Source organism: Trematomus bernacchii, unplaced genomic scaffold, assembly GCF_902827165.1.
Source record: "Trematomus bernacchii unplaced genomic scaffold, fTreBer1.1, whole genome shotgun sequence".
Classification (NCBI taxonomy): Eukaryota; Metazoa; Chordata; class Actinopteri; order Perciformes; family Nototheniidae; genus Trematomus; species Trematomus bernacchii.
Genome location: NW_022987477.1, coordinates 2,125,303 through 2,141,069, shown reverse-complemented (window position 1 = coordinate 2,141,069; position 15,767 = coordinate 2,125,303). Strand labels below are relative to the sequence as shown.

The 15,767-nt window shown below is 41.8% G+C and overlaps 1 protein-coding gene across 1 annotated transcript in view; it reads left to right on the top strand.

The window, feature by feature from the left end:
• The window catches only part of map3k22 (mitogen-activated protein kinase kinase kinase 22), a 40,923-nt gene that overhangs the window by 12,551 nt on the left and 12,605 nt on the right, over positions 1-15,767 (top strand). Inside the window, exons 4-10 of the mRNA XM_034146949.1 lie at positions 4,531-4,640; positions 6,882-6,919; positions 10,462-10,561; positions 11,327-11,443; positions 11,789-11,903; positions 14,610-14,731; positions 15,450-15,523. Of these exons, the coding sequence (XP_034002840.1) occupies positions 4,531-4,640; positions 6,882-6,919; positions 10,462-10,561; positions 11,327-11,443; positions 11,789-11,903; positions 14,610-14,731; positions 15,450-15,523 (676 nt within the window). The remainder of the gene's footprint in view (positions 1-4,530; positions 4,641-6,881; positions 6,920-10,461; positions 10,562-11,326; positions 11,444-11,788; positions 11,904-14,609; positions 14,732-15,449; positions 15,524-15,767) is intronic.

Below are 15,767 nucleotides of genomic sequence, written 5' to 3'. Positions count from 1 at the left end.
CCCTAAATGTGATTATTTTTAGGCTTGCATTTTAGTGTTTTCTTCTCTTAAGTAGTGCTAAAGTGTGAACATAAATTCCCTAATCAACGGAACATCAATTACAAACAACTAAATAAGTAAAAGTAAGTAAACAAATTGATTTTAGGCTTGTCACAGACAAAAAAAGGAGTAAAAGATGTCACCCTGGGCAATATCTTTTTACATTTTCTTGACTAAACTACTAAATATCCATTGAAATTCATAAATTCTAGCTCAGCTGTCAAGAAAAGTCCAATTTATACCAAAATGAATATGAATAAACACTGCACGCTTTTCTTGTTTTACACTACAAGAGCTGCATTTTGATTATTTTTCAGTCTAAGCAGCCATGCACAAACGCTCTGTTCCCTCGTGTCCATCTCTGACTGATTCAATCACAAACCCATTAATTTTCTTGTGTGGAATAACGCGGTTAGCCCTGCTCCGTATTCAGAGCAGAGACGATGACTCAGTTCCTTCCTGTAGGCAGAGGACAGACCGTCTAGCAGTTAGTCATCCAGCGCCACTGACAGCTTATATTTCAACTAAAGCGTCCCTTAAGTCCCTTCAGGTCGATTCCCTCTGGAGCATTGTGTGGTTATGTCCTGAGGAGGAATGCAGTTTTATTGTTTACATGAGCAGGTGTTTGTTTCACGCTTTTGTTCCTCCTGTCAAATCTGTTAAACCACGCATGCAGGAAGGAGGACTCACCTGTCTGTCCCACACTTACCTGATCTTATCGCAGTTAAACAACCCACTCCTAGCTGTAAACCTAATGCTACCGAGAAATGTGGTAATGAGGCACGCTCACAGCACGCCTCTGCATTAGATAAGGTGCTTGATTATACTTTATTCCTACTCATTAAGTGCTGGTTTGGCACTTTAACATAATTTAATATCATCCTCGAATACCACACTCTCTTTCTCTTTCCATGTTTTCACTGTTTGCACTGCAGCCTGAGATTTTGTGGGTGTAACATTTACTTATCACTCAGCCGTTTTTAGCTTCCCTGAATGAGGGAGTGTGCCGTTGTTCCTCACTTTACTCTCGCTGCTATATTGGGATCGTCAAACATGACGTCCACCTCAATCCAGATGTTCCTCCAGAGCTCTCTGATTGGGTCAGAGGTGAACGAAAGACGTCATAGAGAGGCAGTAGAAGTTACAAGCTAGTTTTGATGAGTTTTTTCTCGGAGAAACGTCCAAGAAACACTGGATTTAAAGTGAGAAAATGCACAGTACTTAAGTAGATGTACTTAGTTACTATTATTCCTGATACAGCCTTATTTGGTCTGGTAGGAATACGGTATTAGCATATTGTAGCTAAAGGAAGCAGATGTGACATCACTAAGAGAAATAAGCTATTTTAAGCCTTTTTCCAGAGCTCGCTGAAAGGTGGAAAATAATGGGTTATCCTAGCCGAGGTAAAAATAACTTGGCAGGTTTTGTGGGAAAATGTGAAATGACTTCAGAACATTTACCTGGAATTTACACCAGTTGAATGCACACCTGTTTATATCTGGATTTGAGATCCACTCACTAAACTGCTTCTGCCCTTATTAAACAAACATCATTAGGAAATGATCAAGTACATTCATTCAGGCAGGGTGGTCTGTTTTTGCAATTTCCAAACCTCATGTTAATTTATGTTAAAAAGGAGCAAGCAGTGAGGTTTTCACATTTAGAATTGGATCAGGAAACATCCACTGCGAATATCCAGAGTTAAGTTATCAGAAATGGTGTTGAGTAAGATTTCTGCTCCGTGCATCCCTATTTCAAGTCTGTAAATCTGCGTTTCTATGTGGAGTAGCAACGACTAGTCGACTAATCAGCAGCTATTTTGATAATTTATTAATACATTTAACTAGTTTTTATTATAACTCTATTTTATATCATATTTGAGTGATTATCTTTGGGCAGAAATAGCTCAGTCTATGTGGATTTGACTTCAATCAATCAATCAATCAATGTTTATTTATATAGCCCAATATCACAAATGTTACATTTGTCTCAGTGGACTTCACAGTTTGTACAGAATATCAGTATGACAATACGACACCCTCTGTCCTTAGACCCTCACATCGTACAAGGAAACACTTCCAGAGAAAACCCACAGTTTAAAGGGGAACATGGGAGAAACCTCAGGGAGAGCATCAGAGGAGGGATCCCTCTTCCAGGACGGACAGACGTGCAATAGATGCCGTGTGTAAATCGAAAATATAATACATTTACAACACAGGGAGACCAAATGTTTGGAAATGCATGTGTCTATAATAAGAAGATGAATCCACGAGGATGTCAACAATCCTGTGGGAGCCATCAGGGAAGTAGCATGATGAGAGTCAGGCAGGACCGCAGGGACAGGTTCAGCCACGACTCGAAATCCAGGACTCAGATCAGGACTCAGGATCAGCCACGACTCAGGATCCCAGCGTAGATAGACACCAAAAAGAAATGTGGGGGAAGCTGGGTTATTGGGAACATGAGAGTACACAGGTACAGACAGAGAGACTTGACTTGACTTGAATCGGAGGGTCGCTCGATTGGACCAAGTAATAGAATATACTAGGAAAAAGGACTGGTATTGCCGGTGCCAGTTCACTGCTTCGTGTACTAGGATGGCTTAAACGCAGAAACTGAATTTCACTGTGTGTGGGGCTGTGTACATGTGTGACAATAAAAGAGGCTTTCATTTGAATTGTCTATTTCCAGTCCGTTTGTAACAGCGACAACAGGACATTTAAAGACATCACCTCAGACTTTGAGACACTATATTGACATTTATGACTATTTTCTGACATGGACAGGCATAACAATTAATCTAGATTATCAGCAAAATAAAAATAACCGTTAGTGTGTTTTTTTGTCCCTTTTGTGAACCTTACAAACTGACCCAGTGTCTGCGAACAGCCAAGAGTCGTACCGTTAGGATCAAATGGCATCTCGAACTCCATCTGCTCTCCTATCACGCTCTCTGTGTGAATGACAGTCCCCTGTGGTCTCTCTCACACACACACACACACACACACACACACACACACACACACACACACACACACACACACACACACACACACACACACGGATCCCCTTTACTTTAAACCTTTTCTGCTGTTTGCGTTGCGGGGCACACACCTGTCCTGATTTCCAAGCAAAGTGTGCGTGTGTGTGTGTGTGTGTGTGTTTTTAATGAAAGTACCCGGGGCTCATTTGAGAGGCAGGCGGGAGCGAAGGTCAACGACCTCTTCTTTATATTGTAATCACCGGGCTCAGATAATTGCTTCCATTAAAGTCTCTTGATATGGTAATGTCTGACATGCTCATCTGCATGATTGCCCCCTTCAGATATGAAAGTGTGTGTGTGTGTGTGTGTGTGTGTGTGTGTGTGTGTGTGTGTGGCGGAGAGTGTGAAGTGGGAGATGAGAAGTGAGAAAAGAAGAAGCGGCTAAATGCTGAGCGTCGTCTCTTGGTTTGCTAAATGAATTTTTAAGGGTTTTAATGAAAGCTACCTCTCCCCTCTGATGGGTGATGTTGGAATTTAAAACACTTGACTTGCTCTTGTTTAGCTTCCGATATCCCATGAAATACACCCTCAATCCTGCAGCCATTTAAAATCGGAATTACTCAGCGTTTGACAAAAAATATATATTTTTCTCTACAGGATTTCATATTTTAACTCAAGACTTTTTGCTTCCTGGAATCACCCCACTGATTTAAACGAGGCATGGATGTGCTTAGTAACCGAGCTCCGGGCCACACACAGTCAAGGCTGCATTTCCCCCTGAGACACACACACACACACACACACACACACACACACACACACACACACACACACACACACACACACACACACACACACATTGCATTATTAAACACCTTCCCAGCTTTTGTATGCAGAGTGCAGAGTTTGAGAGCCACCGGCGTTGTTAGACTCAGAGTTACTCGCACCTGAAGAGCGATAAAGATCTGAGAAGACACACAGGTGGTGTGCAGAGAAAACACAGCTTTATAGGTATTTGATTTTCTACTACAGACAACCTACTCTAGTGTGTGAGGGCACTGTAGGTAAAACATGATAATAACTACAGTATTTATTCTGAACCAGCCACTTTCCCAGGGATGTCTCTTCAGAGTTCAGATGCTTCTGATTATAAGGTGATCCTTGGCAACGTCGTATAAACAACTGGACTGTTTTACACAATGGAAACTCCACAGATGGCATCAGAACAGGAAGTAGAAGATGCCTCAGGTGTTGCCTCATTGTCTGTCCTGAGCCAACACAAGCAATGATCAAACACACACACACACACACACACACACACACACACACACACACACACACACACACACACACACACACACACACACACACACACATGCATTACTCTCTAAATGTGCAGGAATGCCCACATGGGTTCCTTATGTCCCCGGGGAAAGTGAGTTGATATATCTCTCTGTCAGGTTGAGTTGAGTGAGAGTGTTTTCTGATGTTTATCTCGTGTGTTTTAGATGACGAGGAGGCGCTGAACTCCATAATGAAGGACCTGGCAGCCCTCGGCCGCTGCTACACCCAGCACAACAGCCACAAGCCCAAAGTCAGAACATTGCTCTACAAACAGGTACGAGTATTTAAAGTGACACGACATTTTTGTTAACTTTCCTGATGTCCTTGGGTCAGATTTGACTTGTTTTTAATTGTTTAAATGTCAGAATAAGAGGGTTCCTTCATGTATATGGCACACAAATAACAAGCATGGTTTCAATATGCAAGAAAAATGAATGGTCACCACTTGAATCATGGGTGTTTTATTCAAATTAAGAATCAGAAATCCCTTATTTTTCCTGCATTTGTTTTATTACACTTGGACATATACCAAATTTACTAACTATAGTAAAAAAATATTCAACATTTTTGTCTTTTTAAACAAAAAAACAAGGTTTAATTCTGTGTAAATTGGGATGAAATGGGTAAAAAGTGATTTTCCTTACTGATGAGCAGCAGGTTACGGAGAATTTCTTCTGCTAAAAAGTAGAATAATATCAAACAGAAACAGGAACCTGCAACACGAACCAGTCATTTAAGAAAGACGTTGTATAAATGCACATCTACGGCAATCTTTGAAGCATGAATTAGCCTTATTTGGGTAAAAAAACCTGCAATAATATGGATGTTAAGTGAATGTAAAGTGGATTACGTCGCCTTAATAGCTATAGATTCTCTGCTGTAAATGTATTGAAACAGATGTAAACTCAGTCCGATCACAGCTGCTGCTCATCATGTAAACTATAACATTTTTACAGCCATCGTCTAAACCTACAGAGGGGGTGAGTGTAGGTTTCTGAGTTAAGCGCACATTAAAGCTGTCCCACATTCTGCTTTATTACATTTTATTAACCCGACACACCACACGCTCAGCAGAGCCTTAAACCTTCACCGTCGCTCTGGGATCTCACACAGAAACGTTTTTTTTTTTAGCTCGACTGACAGCTGCTGGCGGCCAAAGTCAGGTGAAGGTTGGCCTGCAGTTTTAGGGGAGGATAAAAAGCTTATTTGCAGTTGAATTTAAGCACATTTCCAAGAAGATTATGTGACTGTGGTGCGTTCATTAGAAGTGTTTTTACAGTCTATTGTAAACGATGCCCGACAGGCGCTAACGCAACTTAGCAAATGTCACTGTGTGCGTGTGTGTGACAAATAATGAGGGTTTCATCCTCCGATTCTGATTCTAATTTCTCCTGGGCCGTTATAACTTGTCAGCCATCGTATCCAATCCAATCCATTTTATTTCTATAGCACATTTAAAAACACAGTTGATCAAAGTGCTGTACATCAACAACTGTATAAAAACATAGCATAAATACATAAAAAACAGACAGGACATGAACGAACACAAGACACTGAAACCAGATCAGAAGCCACAGACTGAAAAACTCTCCGACATGACGTCCAAACAATACAAAACACTAGTAAGATAAAAACCCAAATTTAAGTGTCATACCTGCCAGGGAAAAGAAGTGGGTTTTTAAACGAGGCAGAGTTGGAGCAAGTCTAACTTGGAGGGGCAATTCGTTCCATAATTTTGGAGCTGCCAAGGCTCTTGTCTCCTCGCTGCTTCAAGCTTGATTTTGGGACTAGCAGAAGTAATCTGTCAGCCGACCTCAGTGACCGTGTGTGTGTATGGTTTTAAAAGATCTGCCAGGTACGGTGGGGCTAAACCGTTTAGGGCTTTGTATGCGAACAGTAACATTTTCAATTGTATTCTAAAACTGAGTGGTAGCCAATGTAACGAGGCGAGCACAGGCGTAATATGTTTACGCCTGCCTGTGCTTGTAAGGAGGGCTTGTATGTAGCTGCAGATGCACACAAACAAACCCAATTATGTATCTCTAAAGGATCTTTTAATAATCTGAACATACATTTGCAAAGTTATCCCCTGCCTCTTTCCAGGATTTTGTTTATTTTAATGACTTTCTGAAGTTGTTTATCCGTGCGTTTGTTCCCTCTGTGGAATGATAATTGGTAAATCCTCTTGCAATGTTTACGATGAGCCGTAAACAAACGGAGAAGAGCAGCAGAGACTAGTTTCCGCTTCTTAGCGTTCGGGGTAAAATCCCTACTTTTTTTTTTTTGAACCCGTCACTGTCACCGTTTATCCCCATGACCTCATGCAGACTTCAGGCTCCTCCACATTCCTGCACCCTGAAGTCATGCCATTCTGAAAAGAGAATCTTTGGTTTTGGAAGATAATGCCGTCTTTGTGTTGCAGAACAAAATTCAGCCATGTGTCATTACAATGTCGCTTACAAATCCCACGTTTTAACTTTCCACCACCCTCTGTTGTCATTTTCCCTCTCAACAGGATTTAAGAGTCAAGCTGGAGCATGAGAGAGAGAAACGGTATGTTGGATCCGTATTGTTTTTTCTACTCCTGTGTCCAAAGCCCTGCCTCCTTCTGTTATGCTTCGCCATGCCTGGGATTGTGGTGTCTCGTGGAAATCGCCGTTACATGCCAGGGTAGCATAAAAAGAGAGGGAAAGAACTCCTGCTTTGGACATTGTAGCCGTGTGTTTCTCAGGCCGCTTGAGAAGGGGAAAGAAAAGGGAGAAACAGACTGTGTGAAGTCTTCCAGGCAAACTAACACCACATCCTCTATCACACCACCAGAGGAAAAACAGGGTTACACTGTCTGGAGACGTCTTTATTCTACCCGCCTTACAGTTTGTTTACCTCATTGAAAGCTAAGGCGCCCAGTATAAATACTTAAGAAAAGCCTACCATGTAAGGATGCTGTGTGCAGGTCTGCTCTTCAGCGATATGTCCACAGACACACTTTATCCTGGCTCCAAAACAACTCTTTAAGGGGGGGGGGGGGACGACAAACACAGAGTTTACTGTTACAGGGAAACACATCAGAGACTGGCCAGAGCCTTGAGACATGCTTTGGTTCAGCGAGGCTGTGATTATAAAAAACCACAGGCTCTCAGGAGTGAGGAAGACGAGGGAGACGGCCTCACATCAAGCCTTCGCCGCCATAATTGGCTGCTGCTGCAAGTTTTTCATGTTCCTGTCTCTCCGTGTGCGTTCCTGCCTCACAGTCTCTCCAAAACACAGCTCACCCTGGAAGACCTCTTTCATTAACTCTTATTTAAAATGCATTCCTTATTAAACCTCTTTCTCATCTCGTCCTAGCTCTGACCTCCTTCATTTACCGTAAGGACTGTTTGGGATGTCAGTAGGATATCCTGAGTTTGTTACCTCACTTTTTTAAGCTGCTCTAATCAATATTTTCATACTAACAATGGATCAGATTGTTATGTCATTATGAAAGGGGGTTGCTGGTAGGGAGGAATCTGGAAAGAAACATGAACACCTCATTATTTTGGTTTCTGATCCAGTACCGGCCTGCTTTTGTTCACTTTCAATTCTATTTCTTGCATCCAGCTGTTTTCCACACAAAAACATCTCTAAAAAAATAACAGTACATTACCGGCCAAAGACCGAACGAAAGACAAACTGAGTTAGCGACTAGCCGGTGAACATAGGGAAGCATTTAGCAGCTAAAAATATATATTTCCTTTTTCAGGAGTTAGCAGAGACCAACAACAGAGCTAAGAGAACTCCAAATGAATGCTAAGGTCTCTGTTTTACCTGCTGGATGTATACATGTGTTAGCCATATGAACTTAAAATGTGCTAAATCGTCAGTGTTGTGTTTACACCTACTTTGAGTGTTCAAAATGTTTCCATGGAAAAGTACAGAGCATCAGCCCAACATAACATGTATACGATAAGCTAATTTCTGTTTGTAGTTAATGCAAACACTCCGCTCAGTAAGAAAACACACACAAACAAAGGCAGTATCACATTAAAAAAATCCCATAACACTTAATGAGAAGCATCTGAACTAACCCTACTGGAAAACAAGAAGCCCCTGAAACTAACTTACTTATAAAATCCAATTTCTCAATGTCAAAACTTTCTTTTAATCTTGAGAAACACTGAGGTTATTTCTTCCTATTTAAGAAACAACTTAATTGGACTCAGTTTGTTGAGTTGTACGGGGTCTTTCTCCACTGTCACTTTAATAAATTCACCAAACGAATCTTTAAAAAAACAACTGAACAGTTTGATCGTGATCCAAGTTGCAGCACCAGTGTGAATTAAACAGCACTCGAGCTATTAGGAGTCCCTGAGTCAGGATAACTGTCCACAATGGAATCTAATTGGACGCTGTGTCTTTTCATTGGCAAGCGCTGAAGGTTTTGAGGCAGGAAATAGGAGCTGTCCCCCCCCCCCCCCCTCAGGGTCTCCTGCCAGAGAGTAAAAGGAACAGAGCCAGACCTTCCTCTAGTGTTTTTTTCTCTGGTGTTCATGAGAGAAATCATACGAGAAAGAGAGCATTCCTTTTACTTTGCAAATCTGTGTGTGCACATGCTCGCTCGGAGAGGAAGGAAAGCCATATCTTTTGGAGCAGCATCCTCGCCCCCCTGCCCCCCCCCCCCGCTCCCTCCACATCCCTCTCACTCTTTATCAGACACATGATCGGCGAGTATAAACAGAGACAGAGAGCTGCTGGTGCTCGCCTCTGATCTGCAGCCGGCCTCTTCCCAGAATCCTCTCCTCAGATGAGCGGACCAATGAGCAGTCATTAAGATAGGAAGAGCCTTTGATGAGGGAATGATGGGATAAAAATCAAGCCTTTTTTTTTTATCAGGATACTATGAAGAGATAGTTCTTCAAAATCAGAAAGAGAGGAGAAGAAACACAGAGGATAGTCTCTCTCATAATACGCACTTTTCATACAAGAATCGCAGTCCACAGTGTTTCACAGATAACCTCTTAAAGTAGTCATAGAAAATTGATATCACCAGTAAAAGACACATAAAAAGAATACATTAAACGGACGACAGTGCTAATTCTCTGTCTCTCTGAGCAAAGACACACATCCTGCTGCTTTGCCGCCCGCTCCAGATTTTGTATTTTTTTTTTTCTTCTTCCCCCCTCTTCCTCTCAGGAAGTTTCCCATCTGCCTTTGTGCTGGCTTAGTGAGAGAGGCCCTGGTGTTGAAACAGTGGCCGATGCACACACTGATTGGGAAGCACACTCATGCATGTAGAGTTTTACAAACACGCACGCAGACATATATAACGGCCGCAGATAAGCCCGACAGGCTGAACACTCAGTCATACACGTAGGCGAGCGGCAGATAACACACTCTGTCTCTGTTTTCACTGCATTGATGAATTCCCCCCTCAGCATCACATCGCTCCTCTCCTTGACCCAGTGACCTCTGCATGGTTCCTCTTATGTTATACTGAAGGAGAAGTGATAATAGCGCAGTGTTTAAATACTTAAACGTCCTGCAAAATCTAAAAATCTAAAACTTCTCATTATCCAAAGTGGCCCATTTTTGGAATCTTATATGTTAGATAATTAGTGATGCATTCATGTGTTTGTCATTTTAGTTTTGCAGCTCTTAAAGGATGATATAACATTCATATATTTGTATATACTGCCTGGTATCTCCATCCATAACAGTACCATAGTGATTTATGTTCATATTTATCATCATAAAGTAGCATAAAAAGGAAATACTTAAGTAAAGTACTTGCTACCACTGCCTGTTGCCGCAGAATTACGGTCATTAAATGGATTTGAAAGATACTCTTACACAGTCATACAATCTGGAAACATGTTAAAAATAACTAGATTTATAACTCATTTTCTCTTTCTAAATCTTTTCTCTTTTCCCATTTCACTTTCCTGTGAACTATGAGTAGTATATCTGCCAGTCAGCTGCTTTTTTCTGTGGAAAACTCCCCCCTAACCCTGCCCTTCACAGCCTGAGCTGATGAATGTCCGAGCCAGACACAACAGCAGCTTCTTTCTGCGACCTCTGACCCCTCGCTCTCTCTCTCTCTCTCTCTCTCTCTCTCTCAGGATCATCCCGTTCCAGAGGCCGCTGAAGATCAAAGAGCTGCTGCAGAAAGTGACCGAGGCCTTCGGGCAGCAGATGGACATGTTCTTCATGGAGAAAGAGGTACACAAATGTGATTAGAGCAACGTATAACTTATGCAGGTTCATTTGCACCATTTGAGTCCTTTGTCAATACGTCAGCAACTTCAAAATGTTCAGTACTGATTTAAAATGATGACTTTTTGCACATTTCTGTAGGTAAATCCCTAACATTCACCAAAACCACTGTATCTGTTTACCCAAATCTTGACTTTTCTATGTGATTTTCTTTAAATGAATGTATTCTCTTCCATTAGCTGAGGCTCAGTTTGACTAGAAGTACTGTATATGTGACCCGCTCTATCGAAATCATTCGGAAGTCGCAACGGCTCATTTCAAAATGAACGTGGATTTGCGTAAAACAATAGTTTTTCGGGGTTCGGGTGTTTTGTTTGATTTTAAATAAACAAAGTCTTGGCTGAAATTATGAATGTAAGGCGTATAGTAATCATAGATAACACGGCAGGGTCCGTTACAGTTTGTTTTCATCCGATTTCAATTAAACAAAGTCTTGGCTTTCAGAATATTAAACTCAGGTAAATACACGTATACACACACAGACACTCGCGAGCTTCCCCCAGATCATTAATCGTAATTATTTGTGGTTCATATTGAAACCTTTCAATTAACGCCATAAAATAAAATACATAAATATGACTGAGGTTTCATATGTTTGACTGTTTTGACTTTCACATGTTGACAACGACACGCATGTGCTTATACACGCCACCTTTTCTGGCACAATGGGTGATCAAAGGTCATGTGATGTATGTTTTCTTGTCCTTTCAGCTGCTGCAGCCCCTGAAGACGCAGGAGGACCTGGAGCAGGCGGTGCTGACGCTGGGCTGCAGCCCCGGGGCCAACGGGCTGCTCAGGATCCTGCTGAAGACCCCCAAGAACAACCATGTGAGTCCCTGATCATTTAGACCAGGGGTGTCCAAACTTATTCCGTTATACTTTTTGAATTAGCTGAGGGCCGATACAAAATGGTCCGCGGGCCGAGCCGTAGTTTGGACACCCCCGATTTAGACACTATAAGACAAATAGAGAAGTCATCTTATCAAAGTGTAAACAGCTGACTGTGTGAACCCTGTTGTAGGAAGTCATTGTCTCTGTGTAACCGTAAACTGCATGAGTTTGCAGGGGAAACAAACTCCGATGATGTAACTGTACGATGATGTAATGCCGTCCTCCTTTCCTCTCCTGATTCCTTTTCTTTCTCCACTTCCTGTGCACTCTTTCTCTCTGTAGTACCTGCAGGTGAACAGTAGGGACAAACAGAGCGAGATGCGGTCTTCACGGTCACTCGGAGACCTCAAGGGTTCCCTGCTGAAGGGCTCTGAGAGGGTCCGCAAACACTCAACAGGTGAGACCAACTGTAGAAACACACACAATTAAAAAGCCAATGCACGTAAAAGTCTTCCCGAAAAATACAACCAAAGTTGTTTTGTTCACCTGCTCAAGGGTGGCTTGTCAGCGTCGATTTACGACACCAAGAGATGCCAAAGTCACGGAAATGTTAATGGCAAGATGAGGGACACGCTTTGTCAGAATGGACAAATGCAAATCTGAGGTGAAAGTGACAAGTTTAACAGCCAGAGAGATGTCAGGTCAACGCAAGGACAAGTGTCTGCTCTCATACCAAGCAGCTCTCCGTCTGCATCGTCACCTTGATGATTGTTTCGCGCTTTGAATCAGCGGATGATCTGTCAAACGGTGACAAAATGAGACTTTAAAGCTTACTGACGAACACGTCTTTGCATCTCAAGTCAAGACAGGCCATGCAAGTCAAGTCCTAAACTTTAAGTCCTATAACAGTCAGTTATCGCCTGCATGTTTCTTTTGTGTTAACCACCATATCATTTTTGTCAGATTTGAATACAGCAATGTAACTTTATGGTTTAATTTTTCTCCCTAGGAACTTGATTTGTTATCAGATTGCTTCAATATTAGCTGATCCAGGAAATGAAGCATACTGTAACTAACAAGTTGTGGAACACTGCAACACGTCTTTTTGTCCGGTCGGGTCTTAGAATACCAGAAGCTGTGTGGTTCATAAAAACATGTTCTTACTCAATATCTTACCCTAAGCCTAACCCTATCCCTTTTATTTTAAATTGTATAATGTCTGAGTTGTGTTGCCGTCAGTGAGGAAAAGAAATGGCTCAGAGCCTCAGAATACTGACATCTGTATTTTATGTCATCTTTTTTTCCTTCTAATTTGTTATTATTTGGTGCAGGCACGAAACATACTACCAATAGAAATACATTGCTTCTAAAATTGTTCTGTGTCAGAATACTGAAATCTGTATTTTTTTTAATTTCTTTTTCCTTCTAATTTGTTATTATTTACATTGCTTTTAAAATCGTTCTGTGTGACACGAAAAAAATGGCGAAATCGTGTTGGTGAACACGAATCAATAGATTAATTTCATGACTATAACACGAAATGCCGTGAGACTGTGTTGGAATGTTGAGCTGTAGGAAAAGCACGACTTGTAGTTTGTTCACTAAGGTTATTGTATGGATCAATAAGTAAAATAAAACATGTTAATTTGTGAGCTTAAATACTTGTAGGAAAAGGTTTTCTACCTTATGACGGAGCCATGCTAGCGGTTAGCTTAGCTATCTAGTTTAGCTAATCAGATTGCTCGGCTCTATCTGTATGTTTACCAGATGATCTAACAGATAACAGAGTCGCATCATTCTCATCTTAACTCTTGGCACAATAACTAAAGATTCAACATTTCCTTTCAGACAGACAAAGGACTTTCTGTTTCCATGTCACACTCCGCGGTTAGATAACACGCTACGCTTCATTTCTGTTGTCCCTCCTAGCTCGTTTGTTACCACAGCGACAGGTTTATTTTGATCTGTGAAATCCTGACCTCTCCCATTTCTGTCTGAATCTCTTCTTAACACCCTTTATATCAGGTATTTCCAGAAAGGTCAATGATGCAGTCGTCATATAATGCAGCTAAAACCGCTGTGTGATTGCTGTCAGCGCCAACTTTTCACACGTAGCCTCGTCACCATCCCGAGACGTTTAAATTGTAAAGAGTTACACCGGCCCTCTGTCAATTCCTCCACTAGTCTGAGAGATGGAGGAGGAGGGGGGGGGGGTGGTAGATGAGAGGTGACAGCACAGTGGACGTTTGAGTGAAGAAGTGATGAGAGCCTCACTGACGTACAGCAGAGAGAGAGGGGGGGTAAGAAACTGAAGGAGCTTCCAGTCAATGGGTTTTTTAATGTTTGTTGGTTGGATGCCAGAAACAAGGTCTGGTGTTAGTACGTGTTTCTACGACATCAAATACGTCACTGGTGAATGTCTTTGTGTCGGCGTTAACGTCATCACGCAGCACAAAGGTCTTTACCTTCATTTAAAACTTAAGCTTAGCTGTGTTAATGTGAAGCTGTGCAAGTTATAAAAGTGGTGTATGGTATCTATCCTGCTGGAAAAGACACGTGTTTGCCTCAGATTTAATTTCCAATGAACAGTTTTCTTCTAGTTTGATTGAAGACACATAGAAAATACATTTGGTACATTCAAATCAAATCAAATCAAATCAAGGTTTATTTATAAAGCACATTTGATAGGTTCGATTAAACAGTTCAAAGCTACTAGTGTTCAGCTTAGTCTCTACTATTGTACATCAATTGACAAACCATACATCGTTGATCTTCACTTGAAGGCGTAACCAGGGAACCAATGCAATAACTTCCTGGTTGGTCGACAAAAATCCCATTTCCACTCTTTTTGCCCCCCACTTTTTTCAGTACGACTGCTATCCAGTGACAGACTCTCAGTAGGTTTTCTAACGCTGCCAAGGACGAGCGCTCAGTCTCCGCTCAGCCATGGCAGCGTTAGTCACAGTAATTGAGGTTAGAGGTGGCGGCTGTGTGCTTTAGTAAATCACATCTCGTCGAGTTGGCACTGTTGAACTTGTTCCCATGAATAACTCTGTGACGTTCCCCTCTGCCCCCTTTTGCTTTCATCTCTTCATCATCATCCCCCTCCTCCTCGCCTTCACCACTCAATTTCTCATTTTGTTCCCCCTTCCCCTCGCTCCAGGGTCCCTGCACACCGGTCGGACGTCTCCTCCTCCCGGTAGCGTTCCTGAAGAGCAGCAGCAGATCGCTCGCCAGGGATCCTACACCAGCATCCACAGCGAAGGGGAGTTCATCCCAGAGCACGTAAGAGCATCGCTGCGACGAAACAGACTGTATATTTCATTAAGGCTAATTCTTACACACAAGTTCTGGGTAAACACACATCTATGATTTGATGAAATTGTTGTTTCCCGTCATGTATTATAAGGCAATGCTTCCAGGATAGTGGTTCTCCATTTTTGTTTACTTATTCTTTATTTGGACAACATAAGAACATACAGAATTGCAACATGTACATACTCTATGTCTTACAAATCCTTCTGCATCGAAAATGAGACATTACTAATTGTGCAAAACCAAAACATGAAGTACAGCAGACAAAAAAAACAACAAGAAAATATGCATAGTCATAAATAATAACAATTAAGGGGAGAAAAGAATAAACAAATTAATCAAGATAGCATGTCAAGTTTAGGGGACTTGACCTTGATCATTGGTTCTCCATTTTTGCTGCATTGCACATATAGGAAGGCTTGATTTGTAGTGCATTGCCAGTGTTTACTCTCTCAGTATCCATGGATATGAAGTGCAGTATATTATTAGTATTGATAGTATCTCTAGTAGAGGCAGTACTGTACATATAGTCTCTAATCTAGCTGTGTATGATATGTATGAGACAGACAGACAGTGCTCATGCCCCTCCACATCCCTCTATGTCTCTCTCTGCTCTGCTTTATATTCTGTCCCTGATGATTGCATGCTCCATGACCCTTGATTCCCCCTGTGTTATTACACCTGTCAGATGCTGGATCCATTCGGGAGCGCCGACAACTCACTGTCGAGCAGCTGTCAATCAATAGATCAAGCCCTGGACAGGTGAGTCATCGCGCCGTGGGAGATTTATGAGTCTGTTTGGATCGAGATTTATGAAGCGCACATTCATTTTATGCACAGATATGCATCACGGAGCTTGTGCTTGATAATGCAAACAGGGATGGGAGGGTTACTTCAAAATGTATTTTATTACAATCCCTAGTATAAAAAAACCCTGCCTTTCATTGAGCATATTCCAGCAGTAGCCTATACACCAACAATGAGACACATGAGCACATACTACAGT